The following is a 16,951-nucleotide window of genomic DNA, read 5'->3' on the forward strand; positions in this document are numbered from 1 at the left end:
ATTCTGTCATTAATTGCCGATTTCAAAACACGGCATCATGAAGCTTCGAAGCGTTATGAATCAGCGAGTCGAATGATGATTCTGATCGTGTGTCAAACCACCAAACTGCTGAAATCACATGACTTTGGCGATCCAAACCGCTGAATCGACTCACTGATTTATAACGCTTTGAAGCTTCATGAGGCTGTGTTTTGAAATCGGTCATCACTATATAAGTCGTTATTTAGGGTTTTTTTGCGCACAAAAACTATTCTCGTCGCTTCATAAAGTTATTGTAGAACCACTGTAGTGAGATGGACTTTGTAACGTCTTTAGTACCTTTTATGGGTCTTTGAGAGTGTAAAGTGCATTGTGCCAATGGAGGGCTTTCAGAGCCATCAGATTTCAACTAAAATATCTTCATTTGAGTTCCGAAGATGAACGGAGGTCTTACGGGTATCGAACGGGATGAGGGTAAGTAATTAATGACAGAATTTTCATTTTTGGGTGAACTAACCCTTTAAGGTACTACTATGAACATTTTTGGTCAGTGTATGTAACAATGACACTGTAAAATAAAGTGACAGTGAAACTCTAGCAAAAAAATAATGAAGCAGTACTGAACATTTGGGATGTAAGTGCTGAGATAATGCCGATGAATTCACAGGTTGGATTATTTGTAACGCGTATGAAGTCAAACGTACAGTAGTTCCCTCTGTGTTGAGCTCACAGACTGAGTCATACGAGCTTTGTTAACCTGCATCTGCTGAGATTTTCTACATTCACCGTAAAGATGAATACTCTGCAAATAGAACTGTGTGTTATGATGAGCAGAAGACAGAGAGAGGGAGACAAGGAGGAAGAGGAATATTGGTGATTCGAAAGGCTTGCAGAGAGCCGCCATTAGATAAGGGACATTAACATCTTCAACAGCCTGTAAAAATAAACGGCCAAAAAACAGGCCCGTAATACATCACATCAACAGTCAGACACACTCTCACTAAGTCTCACAGCTGTCAGCATGTGCCACTTCTAATCCGCCATCTCAGCTTACACACATTATCCCAGTAAAAGACCAAATCCACAGCGCACATGCACACTCTCAATGTGCTGCTCTATCAGCTGTAATTAAACTAGCATCCGTTTTGTAACGTTTACGCTACAAAACTCCCATGATGCACCAACGGTGGCTCATCTTACTCTATGTAAAACGCAAAAGTACAAAAACAAATGACTTGACAGTATTACTCCTTCCTTAGCTCTTTTACTTTTATGCATTCTACTTCTACACATAATGCTTCTTTATACAGTGAATTTATTTTATTGCAGAAGTGAAATATAAGATGAAACCGAGGGCCTTTTTTGGCCCGAATCTCATGAAAACCTGTCAAGAACAGGGACAGGTAATTTAACCCAAAATCAAAAGAAAACATAAATAATAAGAAAATATGTTTTGGGACACCCCTCCAAATCATTGAATTCAGGTGTTCAAATTACTTTCATGGCCACAGATGTATAAAATCAAGCACCTAGGCATGCAGACGCTTCTACTAACATTTGTGAAAGAATGGGTCACTCTCAGGAGCTCAGTGAACTCAAGCGTGGTACCGTGATAGGTTGCCAACTGTGCAATAAGACCATTCATAAATTTCCTCACTACTAAATATTCCACAGTCAACTGTTAGTTGTTTTACAACAACGTGGAAGTAATTAGGAACAACAGCAACTCAATCACAAAGTGGTAGGCCACGTAAAATCACAGAGCGTGGTCAGCGCATGCTGAGGCACACAGTGCGCAAAAAGTCGCCAACTTTCTGCAGAATCAATAGCAACAGACCTCCAAACTTCGTGTGGCTTTCAGATTAGCTCAAGAACAGTGCGTAGAGAGCTTCATGGAATGGGTTTCCATGGCCGAGCAGCTGCATCCAAGCCTTACATCACCAAGTGCAATGCAAAGCGTTGGATACAGTGGGGTAAAGCACGCCGCCACAGGACACTAGAGCAGTGGAGACGTGTTCTCTGGATTGACATATCACGCTTCTCTGTCTGGCAATCAAATGCAGCATACCAAGATATTTTGGACGATTTCATGCTCCCAACTTTGTGGGAACAGTTTGGGGATGGCCCCTTCCTGTTCCAACATGACTGTGCACCAGTGCAGAAAAGCAAGGTCCATAAAGACATGGATGAGCGAGTTTGGTGTGGAGGAACTTGACTGGCCTGCAAAGAGTCCTGACCTCAACCCGACAGAACACCTTTGGGATGAATTGGAGTGGAGGCTGAGATCCAGGCCTTCTCTTCCGACATCAGGGCCTGACCTCACAAATGCGCTTCTAGAAGAATGGTCAAAAATTCCCATAAACACACTCCTAAACCTTGTAGAAAGCCTTCCCAGAAGAGTTGAAGCTGTTATAGCTGCAAAGGGTGGCCAACCCAACAGATTAAGAATGGGATGTCATTAAAGTTCATGTGCATGTAAAGGCAGATGTCTCAAAACTTTTGTCAGTATAGTTTATCTATGGAGCCCCTAAAAGGACAAGGCGGAGAAAAAAATATTTGACAATGCTTTTGTGTTATTTCACAAATGTTTTGTGTTTCCCTAAAAAAAACGTTGCATTCTCTCACAAAGAAAACGGCTCGGGTTATGTATATAACCCTAGTTCCCTGAGAAAGGGAACGAGCACTGCATCGGAACGACGAATTTGGGGACACTCCCTAAGCAACAGCGCATCTGAAGTATGAATGAAATCAGGCCAATCCTGATTGGTGTTGCGTCATGACGCAACTATGACGGCATACCCGGAAGATACATAAAGGGGAGCCCGAGCATAGTAATGGCAGTTATCGCGATGAAGCATGCGCTCCAGGCCTGCCGAGGTGTGGCGACGAGATGCAGTGCTCGTTCCCTTTCTCAGGGAACAAGGGTTATATACATAACCCGAGCCGTTCCCTTTCGAGGGAACTCCCACTGCATCGGAATGACGAATTTGGGGAACGAGTACCCACTAGGCCACACCGACGGTAGCACCAGTCCTAGTGTGAAGCCGGAGACCGGGCACAGCTAGGACTGGAGTACCCTAGCACCGGGCGTCGCAGGGAGGTGCAGACTATAAAATCGAATAAAAGTGTGCGGAGTAGCCCATCCGGCCGCCTCGCAAATGTCCTGCAAAGGGACCCCAGAAAGGAGGGCCACCGAAGAGGCCATGCCCCTGTTGGAATGTGCCCTCACGGCCATAGGTGAAGGCAGGTTGCGCACCTGATAGGCCGTGGCTATTGCCTGGACAATCCAGTTACTGATAGTCTGGGTTGACGCAGGCAGCCCCTGCTTAGATGAACCAAAACACACTAATAGCTGCTCAGATTTCCTCCACTGCGCTGTGACTTATAAATTATATGACTTCTTCACATATAATTTAAGGGCTCTGACCGGGCAGAGCAGGTGAAGTCTCCCTTCTTCCGCCATCACGTGAGGCGGAGGATGAAATGCCTGAAGAACCAAAGGCCTGACCACGCTAGATGGCACCTTGGGCACATAACCGGCCCTAGGGTGTAAGATGGCCTTCACTTCGCCAGGGGCAAACTCCAGGCAAGTCGGCGTAAGCGCCAAGGCCTGAAGGTTCCCCACCCTCCTCAGAGAAGTGATGGCTAAGAGAAAGGCCATCTTAAGGGTCAAGCTCTTTGGGTCTGCTGACTCTAGCGGCTCGAAGGGGGCCTCAGCCAATCCTTCGAGAACCACTGCCAGATCCCATGTTGGGACTCTGGAACGAGCCACAGGCCTCTTCCTCCGAGCCCCACGGAGGAACCGTACAACCAACTGGTGCCTACCCAAAGGCCCATCACCCAACGGTGTGTGGAAAGCCCCAATGGCAGCCACGTACACCTTGAGTGTGGACGGGGTAAGCCCTGCAGAGAAACGATCTTGGAGGAACTCCAGCACTGAAGCCACTGGGCAGTTAACTGGGTCCACCTCACGCTCTCTACACCAAGTGGAAAACACATCCCACTTGAGGCTGTACAGTCTCCTTGTAGACGGAGCCCTGGAACTGAGTAAGGTCTCGATCACATCCGCCGGCAGGCCAGCCTCTAGGTATCTGGCCCCCTCAGGGGCCAGACCCAAAGGTTCCATAACTCGGGCCGGGGGTGAAATATCGTGCCCCCTGCCTGAGACAGGAGATCCCTCCTCAGAGGAATCTCCCACGGTTGACCTGCCAGCAGAGCTATGATGTCCGAGAACCAAACTCGAGTCGGCCAACGTGGCGCCACCAGAAGCAGGTTGGCGCCCTGTCGACGGACCCGCTCCAGAACTCCCGGGAGCAGAGCGATCTGGGGAAATGCATACAGACGCAGCCTCGGCCACGTCTGCACCATGGCATCCAGCCACAGAGGGGCCGGATGCGTGAGAGAAAACCTCAGTGGAAAGTGGGTCGTCTCTCGAGACGCGAATAAATCCACTTCCACTGGGCCAAACCTCTCGCACATGGCCTCCACCACCTCTGGGTGGAGTCGCCACTTCCCGGGCCTCAACCCCTGCCTGGACAGGATGTCTGCTCCCTGATTTTGGACCCCCGGGACATACATTGCCCTGATGGACAACAGTTTCCCTTGGGCCCACAGGAGGATCTGATGCGCCAATCTGCATAGAGGGCGCGACCTCAGACCCCCCTGCCGGTTGAGGTACGCTACGACAGACGTATTGTCTGTACGTACCAGGACATGGTGACCGCCGAGGTCCGGGAGAAAGCTCCTGAGAGCCTTGTAGACCGCCATCATCTCCAGGCAATTTATGTGCCAGGAGGAATGACGGCCCTCCCATGGGCCCCTCGCAAAGCGGCCGTCCATGACCGCGCCCCAACCAGTGAGGGAGGCGTCTGTTGAAACGGATTTCCGGCAACAGGACGCTCCCAACACTGGCCCCTGGGACAGAAACCAAGGTTCTTTCCATATGGCTAGCGCATACACGCGCTATCCTGATCATACGGAACGGGTTCCCCCTTGGGGAAAACCCCTTGGTCTTCAGCCACAACTGTAGAGGTCTCATGTGCAGCAGGCCAAAAGGTATTACGTTGGACGCTGCTGCCATGTGACCCAGCACCCTCTGGAAGTGCTTGACAGTGATGCTGCGGCCTAGCCTTGATCCTGAGACCATCGCCCGCGTGGTCTCGACTCGCGCGGGAGCTAGTTGCGCCCGCATCGATGTCGAATCCCACACGACTCCCAGGAACGTTGTTCTCTGGGATGGCGTCAACACACTTTTCTTGGTGTTGAGTCTCAGCCCCAAGCACTTTATGTGGGCCAGAACGATATCTCGATGCCGAACCGCCATATCGTACTATTGGGCCAGAATGAGCCAATCGTCGATATAATTCAGCACACGGATGCCCTGGAGTCTCATTGGAGCCAGAGCTGCATCCATGCACTTTGTGAACGTGCGTGGGGAAAGAGCTAGACCAAAGGGAAGCACTCGATATTGGTACGCCTCGCCCCCGAAAGCGAACCTCAAGAGCTTCCTGTGACACGGAAGGATGGATATATGGATTTATGCGTCCTTCAGATCTATCGTGACGAACCAGTCCTCGGACCGGATCTGACTCACGATGGTGGGAATGGTGAGCATTTTGAACCTGAACCTCATCAGAGATCGGTTCAAATACCTCAGATCCAGAATAGGACACAACCCTCCATCCTTCTTTGGAACTATGAAGTACCGGCTGTAGAACCCGGACTCCCTCTCTGGTGGGGGAATATACTCTATGGCCCCCTTTACCAGCAAGGATTTTACTTCCTGTTCCATTACCCGAACCCGCTCTGGTTCCACTACAGTCCATGTCACTCCGCAGAATTTTGGTGGAGGATGACTGAACTGCAGTCTGTAACCCTTTTCTAGAGTCTGCAGGACCCACGTAGAAATACTCGGAAGGCGTTTCCACGCACCGAGATAATCTACTAAGGGAACCAGCCTCTCGAGGCTGGCCTCGGGTGTCAACCGATCCTCGACGATTTTCGGTGTACGGACGCGTTAACTGCCCAGTCGCAAGTCCTCCTGGAGGCGGCTGGAGCAGTGAACGTCCGCGGGAAATCGATGTGGCCCGAAGCGTCTGTGACGGCGGGATTACCACATCGATCTCCCGAGAGCGCAGCGGCGGGGACAACCTCGGTTGTTCCCGCGCGGGGGGGACCGCTCTTTGAAGTCCAGCCGAAACTAGGACTTCTTCCCAGCAGCCTTCCTAGCCTGAAGGACGTTTCTTAAATCGCCCATAGGTGCGGAAGCCTGCTGGTGCGAGCGCCGCCTCTGTTGCCAAGCTCCAGGAGGAGGGGCTCGAGAGGCGACGCTCTGCTTTTGCACCTGCCGGTGCGAGGAACTGGTGGACGGCTGAGGCTGCCCACTGGAGGCAGCCTTCCCTTTGGAGTGATGAGGGAGGTATTGGCGGAAGGCCGCTGACTGCTTCCTCGCCTCCTGGAATCTGTCGACGACGGTATTAACAGCGTCGCCGAACAGTCCAGAAGGCGAGATCGGGGAGTCTAGGAGGAAGGTTTTATCCTTCTCCTTCATCCCCGATAAATTCAGCCACAAATGTCTCTCCACAGTCACCATGGATGCCATGGAGCGGCCCACAGCACGGGCCGTCTCCTTGGTGATGCGGAGAGACAAATCCGCGGCCTTCCGGAGCTCCAATATGTCCCCTGGAGAGGGACTCTCACCCTCATCTAACTCCTTCAGGAGGTCGGCCTGGTAGGCTTGCAAAATGGATAGAGTATGCAAGGAACTACCAGCCCGCCCAGCCGCCATATAGGCTCTGCCCACCAAGGCTGAGGTGTCCCTGCAGGGCTTGGTGGGCAGTACCGGGGCTTTCAGCGACGATGCCGATTCGGGAGAAAGATAGCCCGCGAGAGCATCTTCCACCCGCGGCATCGTCCCGTATCCAGCTTCACGCGCCCCCAGGACATTAGAATAGTCCAATACAGGGGGATTGGAAACGCGCGCCGAATACGGCTTTTTCCAAGACTTGCACAACTCATTGTGCAGGTCCGGGAAAAAAGGCAAGCCCCGGCGAGGTGTTTGAGCCCGGCGTGAAAGGAATTGGTCATCCAGCCTGCTTGGTGGCTGGATTTCCTCATTTTCCTGTGGCCAATCAATTCTTAATTTGGCCACCGCACGGGTCAAAACCTCGACCAGTTCCTCTTGAGCGGGTGGGTGAAGTGGCGACTCATATGGTGCTTCACCACCCGCCTCGATGTCCACCTCATCTGGTTCCTCAGAACCAGAGAGAATGAACACCGGATTCTCCACCCCGGGGGAAGAAGCCGCAGCGCGGGCTTCCACACGGGGAGGGAGAATCTCGGAATCATCAGACGAAGTTTGGGAAGGTGCCTCAGCAGTCCCAAACCTGTCTGACAGATCCCGCTGTGAGCCCCAGGATCTGCGACGCCGAGCCGCCTCGGCGACTGCGGGTCCAGAACCAGAGGGCTCACGAGGCTGGCCGGCCTCATCAAACACGGCCAGCCGAGAGCACAAGAGCCTGAGTGTGAGCCGCTCACACTGATCACAGGCGGCTCCCTCGAGAGCCGCCCGAGCATGCTCAACACCCAGGCACTGTACATAAAGCGAGTGTGTGTCCGAGCCCGACATATAACGGGGACACGGATGCACACACTGCTTGAAGTCTCTTGCTTTCTCAGTCGCCATTTCACACACACTTTTTCTCTCTCTCACAACGTACAACAATAAATAGACAGACAGATTTCACAAAGAGCGCTATGCTGAAGAGTGATAACTGCCATTACTATGCTCAGGCTCCCCTTTAAGTATCTTCTGGGTATGCCGTCATAGTTACGTCATGACGCAACACCAATCAGGATTGGCCTGATTTCATTCATACTTCAGACGCGCTGTTGCTTAGGGAGTGTCCCCAAATTCGTCGTTCCGATGCAGTGGGAGTTCCCTCGAAAGGGAACAAAAGTTTTGCGAAAAGCAAGGTTTCTCAGGAGAACTCAAAACATTTGCGAGAACACGAAAGCATTGCCAATTAATTTTTACTCCCATCTCAACCAATATGTCCCCTTACAGGGGCTCCGTAAATATCTTATTTTACACATACAGTTAATTGAGTTTCCATCCATTTTGTGTGCTGCTGAAAAATAGCAATTAAACTTGCCATAAAATACTACTGGTTGAGACTGTAATAAGATGACAGATTTTTTTGACCAAAATACTCTTCCCATCATTCTTTTTGGCAGCACCAGAATGATAAAAAAACAGGTTGCAATAACCATCTTGCTTTATTTGGAAAGTAAAACATTTGCCAACGTGTCCACTTTTTCCCCATTGAAAATCACTTGAACGCACATCACATCGTAATTATGTCTTTTGAGCTTGTAAGTAGGAACCCCTCAGGAGGAGTTGAAGGCAGCATTAGAACTGTGCAATGTGGCACATTAATAATTAAACTATTTTACACAGTTTCAGACATGGCTCATCCCATCAAAATTTAAAGCCAGAACTGTGTGTTTTATTATGTATATGTAGCCTTTGTAATGTCTGTAACATCATCTCACCTGTAGAACCTCCTCTGTGTCTTTCGCTTTGGCTGACGGTGTGGAGCTCTTGGCACTGGCTGCAGCGGCAGCGGCCTGTTTTCTCTTGGCTCTCTCCGCCTGTGCGTTGGTGAAGTAGTTCACGGCGGCAAACTCGATGAGAGCAGAGAAGACGAAAGCAAAACACACCGCGATGAACCAATCCATGGCTGTGGCGTACGAGACCTTGGGCAGAGAGTGACGGGCGCTGATGCTAAGGGTCGTCATCGTCAGCACCGTGGTGATTCCTGTGAGAAAAACAAAGAGAAGAGAACATTAAGATCTCTAATACTTTTTTTTCTTTCTTATTCTTTCTTTAGTGTGTAATGTTGCTGTTTGAGCATGAAAAAGATCTTCTAAGTTACAAAGTCACTCCAAAGGAAGTTCCCTATATCAGTGCACACTGTTTCTGAATGTCCTGAAACGCCTCAATTGTAGTCTTGAGTTTTCTTCCAGGAACGAAAACGTCACTATATTCCTCATTTAAATAATTCCCGCCCCAAGGCATATGCAAAATGAAGGGGGTTAGTAGTGTTTTGAAACTCACAGTTATGGTAAGGGACGTGACATTTAACAAAAACACTGGAAGCGTTTGACCAATCACAACACACTGGTTCAGCCGACCAATCAGAGCCCATTGCACTTTTTGCAACTAAACAGAGGCTGTGTTCGAAATACCATACTATCATACTACTATTACTATTTCTACAGTATCGAGTATGTATACTGTGCGTAGTAGTATGCACATTTTCTGCATGGAATACCCTGATGATCTACTATATTTGCCAGCATCTACTAAATACAACTCATGAACACTGAAATCAGTATGTAAGCTGTGTTCGGAATAGCATAGGCTACTACTATATTGCAGTATGCAATGTGTATACTGTGAATAGTATGTACATTTTCTGTATGCATGCTATTCCCGGACATTGCATGGGATACTGTTTTTACTGTTTTGCTTCAACGTATCTAAAACTTCAAATTATAATGTCAATGCTGGCCAGGCTAGGCCAGGTTGAGTCAGTCATAGGAAATATTCTCAACTGAAAAATAAAAAACATCTCGATTACGTATGTAACCCTCGTTCCCTGAAGGAGGGAACGGAGACGTATACTTCGGACGTCACCGACTGAAAGGGAACCATATTTTAGCATATTGTATCAATTTTATGCTGACGAAAATATAGCCTAATGGCATAATCTGCAAAATAATCAAAATAATTAATTGGTTTGAGTAGAGCCAACTCAAATTAAACAAATTAGTTCAAACAAACTAATTTATAATGGATGGACACACTTTTTTGGGATTCACATTTTGGGGTGCCATTATAATGTTGGATTAGCCAGGACATTTTTTTTAATATAACTTCAACATAATACATATATACACCTAGGATGGCTTCAGGGTGAGTAAATTATGGGATAATTTTCATTTTTAGGTGAACTATCCCTTTAAGTCAGGAAAAAAATTGCGAGTTTGCAAGTTTGAGCATGCATGCTTTTGCATGTGTGTGTTTAAGGTTGTGTATTATGAAAATGTGTGAATGTATGCATGCAATTCCGAGCATTATACAAACTCCCGTGAACCACTTTATCTGATGTCATTTTGTCTGCAACAATTAAGTAATTATATAATTAAGATTGTCTGTAATGAGCTGAATATGAACATACTGCTCTTTACGTGTAATTTCTGCTGACATAATCTGTGTTACAAAATCTTTGTTGGAGTGTCTATTTATAAGTGCAAATAGCATGCCTTGTTGGCAAGTGCTATTTGCACTAGCTCCGCCTAAAAAAGTTTGGGAAAAACAAGATTATAAATTTCAATGTTTTCAGTGACATAGTCAGTAAAGCATAAGGCTTAAAGATCTAGGTTTTGACACAATCGACCCGGGTTCGAATCCGCCTTTTGCAAAGCTCGCTCTTCTCTCTTTTCTCATCACAAATCACATCGGAAAGGCATTTACTTTCAATAAAAATTAAGAAAATTTTCTAAAAATGGAAATAAAGTGCCTAACTTAATGTTTAATAATAATAAAAGCATTTATTGGGTAAGGTTAGGGATAGGTGTAGGGAGGGCCATTAAGGCGGCATCCATTTAATAATTTTAATAAATATAATAATTTACACTCTGTTATTATTGCATTCTGTTTATGTACAACAACACTGAGGTGCAAATAGTATGTATCTGTCAAAATAATATATAAATAGCATCTAATTACTATTTACACATATTGCAAAGAACTACTTTTACATGGTGTAAATAGAATATATCACTATTTTCACTTAGTATGCAATTTCTAAGTAAATAGCATCTACAGCTATTTGCACTCACTGAGTGTAAATAGAATCTAGTTGCTATTTACACTTGCAAATAGCCGCTGCCAATCTTTATTTCTTATAAACAGGTACAAATGCTTCATCTTTGACTGCAAATCATGAATGTAAATAAACTGTCTGGGTATCAGTCCAATAGTCCATAAGTGTTCATTAGTGATTATAATTCCTTTAATTTCCCCTTCTCTTTCCAGTCTGTGTCCCTCAGGAGTGCATTAAAACTACCATGCAGCAAAATAATTTGCTGAGAGTTTAAAATCAAGGAAATTTGATGAGCAAAACTATTAGTGCCCCATTAGTTTACCACAAAAGTCCATAGCATTAGGCTAACAGAAGCAACTGGATATAACGACACAATAACGGCACAATGAAACAATAATTCAAAGAAAATATTCAAGTAGTCACTCTGTAAAAGAGTTCTTCCAATTTAAAGGCAGCATTGTTTTTACAACCCATTTTACATCCACAAACTGATGCATTTCCATAAAGGTTCTTTATTGACATCAGTGGTTTGCCCCGTATCCACCAAAATTGCCCGGAACAATTTGTCCCAGGAACTTTTTTCCCAGGAACTCTATTTCCCCCAGACCTGCTGCTGTCTGCGTTTCCATCACGGTCTAAAGTACCATGAAGATTAGTCCGGTGACGTAGGACTGCGCATGTAGACTTTACTGTTCCCACTGGATTTGGTCCTTTTGCCTTGTCCCGAGCCTGAGCACAATTGTCCCCTCTCCCCACTTCCCCACTGGGTTGCACCCACATTGCACTTAAAGGGTTAGTTCACCCAAAAATGAAAATTATGTCATTAATTACTTACCCTCATGTCGTTCGACACCCGTCAGACCTCCGTTCATCTTCGGAACAGAAATGAAGATATTTTAGTTGAAATCTGATGGCTCTCCATTGGCTCAATGGCACGTTACACTCTCAAGACCCTTAAAAGGTACTAAAGACGTCGTTACAAAGTCCATCTCACTACAGTGGTTATAAAATAACTTTATGAATCGGCGACAATAGTTTTTGTGCGCAAAAAAACCCTAAATAACGACTTACATAGTGATGACGATTTCAAAACACGGCCTCATGAAGCTTCGAAGCGTTATGAATCAGTGAGTCGAATCAGCGGTTTGAATCGCCAAATTTCAGCAGTTTGGCGGTTTGACACGCGATCCGAATCATCATTCGGCTCACTGATTCATAACGCTTCGAAGCTTCATGAGGCCGTGTTTTGAAATCGTCATCACTATATAAGTCGTTATTTAGGGGTTTTTTTGCGCACCAAAACTATTGTCGCCGAATCATAAAGTTAGTTTAGAACCACTGTAGTGAGATGGACTTTGTAACGACGTCTTTAGTACCTTTTAAGGCTCTTGAGAGTGTAACGTGCCATTGAGCCAATGGAGGCCTTTCAGAGCCATCAGATTTCAACTAAAATATCTTCATTTCTGTTCTGAAGATGAACGGAGGTCTTACAGGTGTCGAACGACATGAGGGTAAGTAATTAATGACAGAATTTTCATTTTTGGGTGAACTAACCCTTTAACGTACCGGGCCGGAGCATGCTTACGTCATTCACGTCGGCTAAGCGATGAAGAACATTTAACAATCACAGAATCTTTCCATTGCACAAAAGGTTCTTTAGGGTTTTCTCATTTGTGATGTCAATTAAAAAAGATAGTAATTTCAGCAGTTGCTTTAACATTTTTCTTGGAATAAAAAAAAATATAGGAGGGATTTCTTATTTTATGGGAAGTATATTCTCCTCCTTTATGATTAACCTATTTATTGTGCAATCTTAACTAGTAAAAATTTTCCCTTCACAATGTTCAGCTTGCAGAACTTCTCCAAACATTCACATTATGGTCAATCTTCAGGTTTATTTGGTTTATGGGGTCTGACATAAAAGTTAAAGGTCAGATCCAAAACGAGGTATTTCTATAGCAGTAAGACTCTGAACCACCAGGGGGAGTCAGGAATTCACTCTTAACCTGAGTGTCTTAAGTTGGAAGCATTTCTGCCACAGAGCAGTGAGCATGCCAGACGTGAGTCACACATATACACCAACACAAAAATACACACAATCACGGAGGCAGCCAGTATCCCTTCTCCTCCCACACACACACACAGAATCTCTCTCGACTCACACATACACCCACATGCACACGCTAATAAAACATAAGAAAACACACACAAACCTCTTGCACATAAAGCCAACCCCACACACAAGACTAACACACTCTCCTACATATTTTCTCTGTATTGTTGAGTTTGCAAGTGCCTGTAGACGTTACAGATAAACATGGACATGAAAAGACACTAATTTGTTGTTTGTTGTTTGGCATGACAGCTGTTTTCTGAACCACTCGAGTCCACTTGAAACAAAGCCTGTCAAGAACATATCTGGGTCGTATATTTCAACTCTAAATCCAAAAGAAACAAAAAACATATTATATTTTTTCATGACTATTAAGTACATTTGCCCTCGTTCTTATCGTAATGCAAATAATCATATTCTCTTTAATGCAATTGATAAATAAATTATACATGATGGTAATAGTTGTTGTACTGTCTTTATGCTGATTTAATAAAAACACTGTATTACAGTAATTGTATATGCAAATACAGTAAAAATGAAAAATAAAATAAAAATATCATTACAATAATTGGAAAATGTTTAATAGCCATAAAAAATACTGAAAATAAAAACATCTTAATGGTCCTAAAATAAACTTCATTTTCTTGATATTTCGATTTATAGCCTACTACTTTCTTTTTAAATATGTTATTATATATACATATCTATACTACATTTAAACATGCATTAAATAAATTATATTTATTATAATATACAAACAATTTAAATAGTGAAATATTAAGACAATGAAGCTTATTTTAAGGCCATTTTGGTTGTTTCTATATTTTTTTATGACAAATAAACACTTTACCCATAAATGCATACTACATTTAACAATTAGAATAATATATTTTTAATTATTTAAATTATAATAGATCATTGTTAAATGTAGTTTAAATTTGTTATAATATAAATGTGTATATATTTATATTGAAAATGTAATAGGCTTCACTGTCTTAATATTTCACATTTTAAATTATTTAAATAGTACAATAAATATAATTTATGTATTATATTATTTCATATTTTATTTATAATATAATAAATAAAATGTTTATATTATAATAAACATTTGTTAAATGTAGTATAAGCTTGTGGGGAAAGTGTTTAAATGTCATAAAAATATTGAAAAGTAAAAACAACCTATTGGTCGTAAACTAAGCTTTATTTAATATATTTATTTAATATATTTAAAATAAATAAATACATTGATTGATTGATTGATTGATTGATTGATTGATTGATTGATTGATTGATTGATTGATTGATTGCCTTCTGTGAACATCATTCTTTGCATCTCTTACCACATACCTGCGGTAGCACAAGTGCTATTCTGTGCATGCTCATTTTTGTTGGTAACAGCAAAAGGACAAAACCATGAATAAAACAGTGAAGTTTACATCTTCACCTGAGTTACCTAGCTACAGTGGAAAACAGGTGCCGCTAGTGCTCATGGTGGCACTCGGATCTGCGGGGGCAGACAGAGGGATTTGCATCCAACTCGGGCTCAAACCAAACTGAACCCAGTGTAAAAACTGATGAGCTCACAGCTCTGGAGAATAATCTACACTCTCTGGAAAACTTCACACGATCATAGCGCACTCACAAACGCCCACGTGCAGACCGATCTGGAACGATCAATAGGTACATCACATGCTACATTTAGCCAGAGGTGCTAGATATGTTTTGCTTCTGTTCCACTGCCGAATCCACAGTACTGTGAGAGCTTTGCTTTAGTGCACTTCTGGCTGAGAAGGATGATCCATCCAAAACATAGACCTCTTTATAAGCTGAATCAGTAATACATTGTAAATGTGCTCAGCATTCTGTAACAAACATTTTCTTATTTTCTAAACTATTTTAAGACAAAGTGAGCAGGATATTTAAAAATTTAGTGTATGGCTTTGGCAGGCATGTATCCTGATACTAAGCGGGGCAGACGGTGCCTGTGCCCTCCTTAGCTGTACAGTGCCCCACATTTTTCCCAATGTAAATCTGTGGTGAACAATGGAACTGCAGCATGCTCTAATTGAGAGCCATTGGGGCAGATTTATGGCTGCATTCTGAGGCAAAATATATACTACTAGTGTCACATCAATATAGCTTTATTCGCAAATGTCTGCTCAAATGCTATAAATATAGTACCAGTCAAACGTATTTTGCTTCATATTGATGTTTAAATATTATAGCCTAATGGTATTTTTTTAATTTAATATCAAAGTTTGTCAGAAATGATTCTGGAGTTTTGTTTTGTAGAAAGAGAATTGCTTTCTTTAAAGTGAATTTCATTTTGTATCAATTGTATCTTAATTTTACAAGCTCTTGTTCTCTCCAGACTGGACTACTGTAATGCCCTTCTTGCGGGCCTTCCGGCATGCACTACCAAACCCTTGCAACTGATCCAGAATGCAGCGGCGAGGTTGGTCTTTAGTGAGCCGAAGAGAGCACACGTCACGCCTCTCCTCATCAGTCTGCACTGGCTACCAATAGCCGCTCGCATTAAATTCAAGACACTGGTGCTCGCCTTCAAAACATCCACTGGCTCTGCACCAATATACCTAAACTCGCTCGTTCAGACTTACACACCCTCCAGGAACTTGCGTTCTGCCAGTGAACGACGCCTTGTGGTGCCATATCAGAGAGGCATGAAATCGCTGTCACGGACCTTTTCCTGGGCTGTTCCCACCTGGTGGAATGACCTGCCTATCTCAATTCGTGCGGCCGAGTCTGTAGCCATTTTCAAAAAACGTTTAAAGACACATCTTTTCCAGCAACACCTGACCGATCGAGAATAGCACTTATCATTCTATTCATTGTCTGTCTGTCTAATTTATTTAAAAAAAAAAAAAAAAAATTCTGTTCTAGACTAACTGAGACTTGTTACAGCACTTGCATATTGCCCTTTGACTGCTCTAGCTGCTTCTATTGCCCTCATTTGTAAGTCGCTTTGGATAAAAGCGTCTGCTAAAGGACTAAATGTAAATGTAAATGTAAATTTTAATTATTTATTATTTATTTATTTTTTTTAAATAAAATTTTTTACAAAAATGTTTTTTAAAAAATGCTTTTCTTAGTAATTTTTGTCTGTTTCTAGTCTAAATATTTAAACATTATTAAATCAAGATGCATTTACTAGATAAGTACAATTTCAACTAAATAAGAAGAGCATTTTTTTGCTCTCTCAGTCAAGTATGAAGCTCATTCATTATGCAGTTCATTATGCGGGCTATTATGTTATTTTGTGCTCTCAGGTGATACTCATCATTATTCATTAGATATCACGCCTCCTCACATGCTGGCTTTGTGAAGAAAACTGTCTTACAAATTTTAAATCAGTGTATTGTTTTATGTGAATGAGTAGGCTCAATGATTCTCACAGTTTGAAGCAAAAACTCTTGGCAACAACATCTATTATTCAAAAGTCTTGTGGACACATATCTATTGTCTGTTTTCAGGCCTTAATTTTTTCAAAAAACATCATGCATAAACATTTTTCTCTCAAAAATACAAGCATGTATATACATGTTGCTCACATATTATGGTAGCTCAGTTTGTGCTGAATACAGTGTAATTAAACTTTTGCCATTAATATGTTTATAAGCAACTGAAAAAAGCACAAATGTAAGAGCATGTCAAAACTTCTAAAGGGCCCCAAAACAGCTCAGACTCCTAGAGGTTAAGGCAATACTAAGGGCCCTATCATACACCCAGGGCAATGCGACACCAGGTGCGACGCAAGTGTTTTTTTGCTATTTTCAGACAGATGCAGTTATCATTTTCACGTCCAGCACCACGTTGTTTAAATAGCAAATGCACTCACGCCCATCTGTTCACCCATGGGCATGCTGGTCTGAAAACAAGGTGTGTTCAGGTGCATTGTTGGCATGTTGCTATTTTGAGGCAACTGAAAACAACTGCATTTTTGACC

At 43.5% G+C, this 16,951-nt stretch overlaps 1 protein-coding gene across 1 annotated transcript in view; it reads right to left on the minus strand.

Annotated features, from left to right (window-relative positions):
• Positions 1 to 16,951, minus strand: part of gabra4 (gamma-aminobutyric acid type A receptor subunit alpha4) — a gene marked incomplete at its 3' end in the record, with an annotated part of 82,348 nt that overhangs the window by 24,795 nt on the left and 40,602 nt on the right. Inside the window, exon 10 of the mRNA XM_079838529.1 lies at positions 8,533 to 8,798. Within this exon, the coding sequence (XP_079694655.1) occupies positions 8,533 to 8,798 (266 nt within the window). The remainder of the gene's footprint in view (positions 1 to 8,532; positions 8,799 to 16,951) is intronic.

This window comes from Gobio gobio, assembly GCF_949357685.1.
Source record: "Gobio gobio genome assembly, chromosome: 16".
Taxonomy (NCBI): Eukaryota; Metazoa; Chordata; class Actinopteri; order Cypriniformes; family Gobionidae; genus Gobio; species Gobio gobio.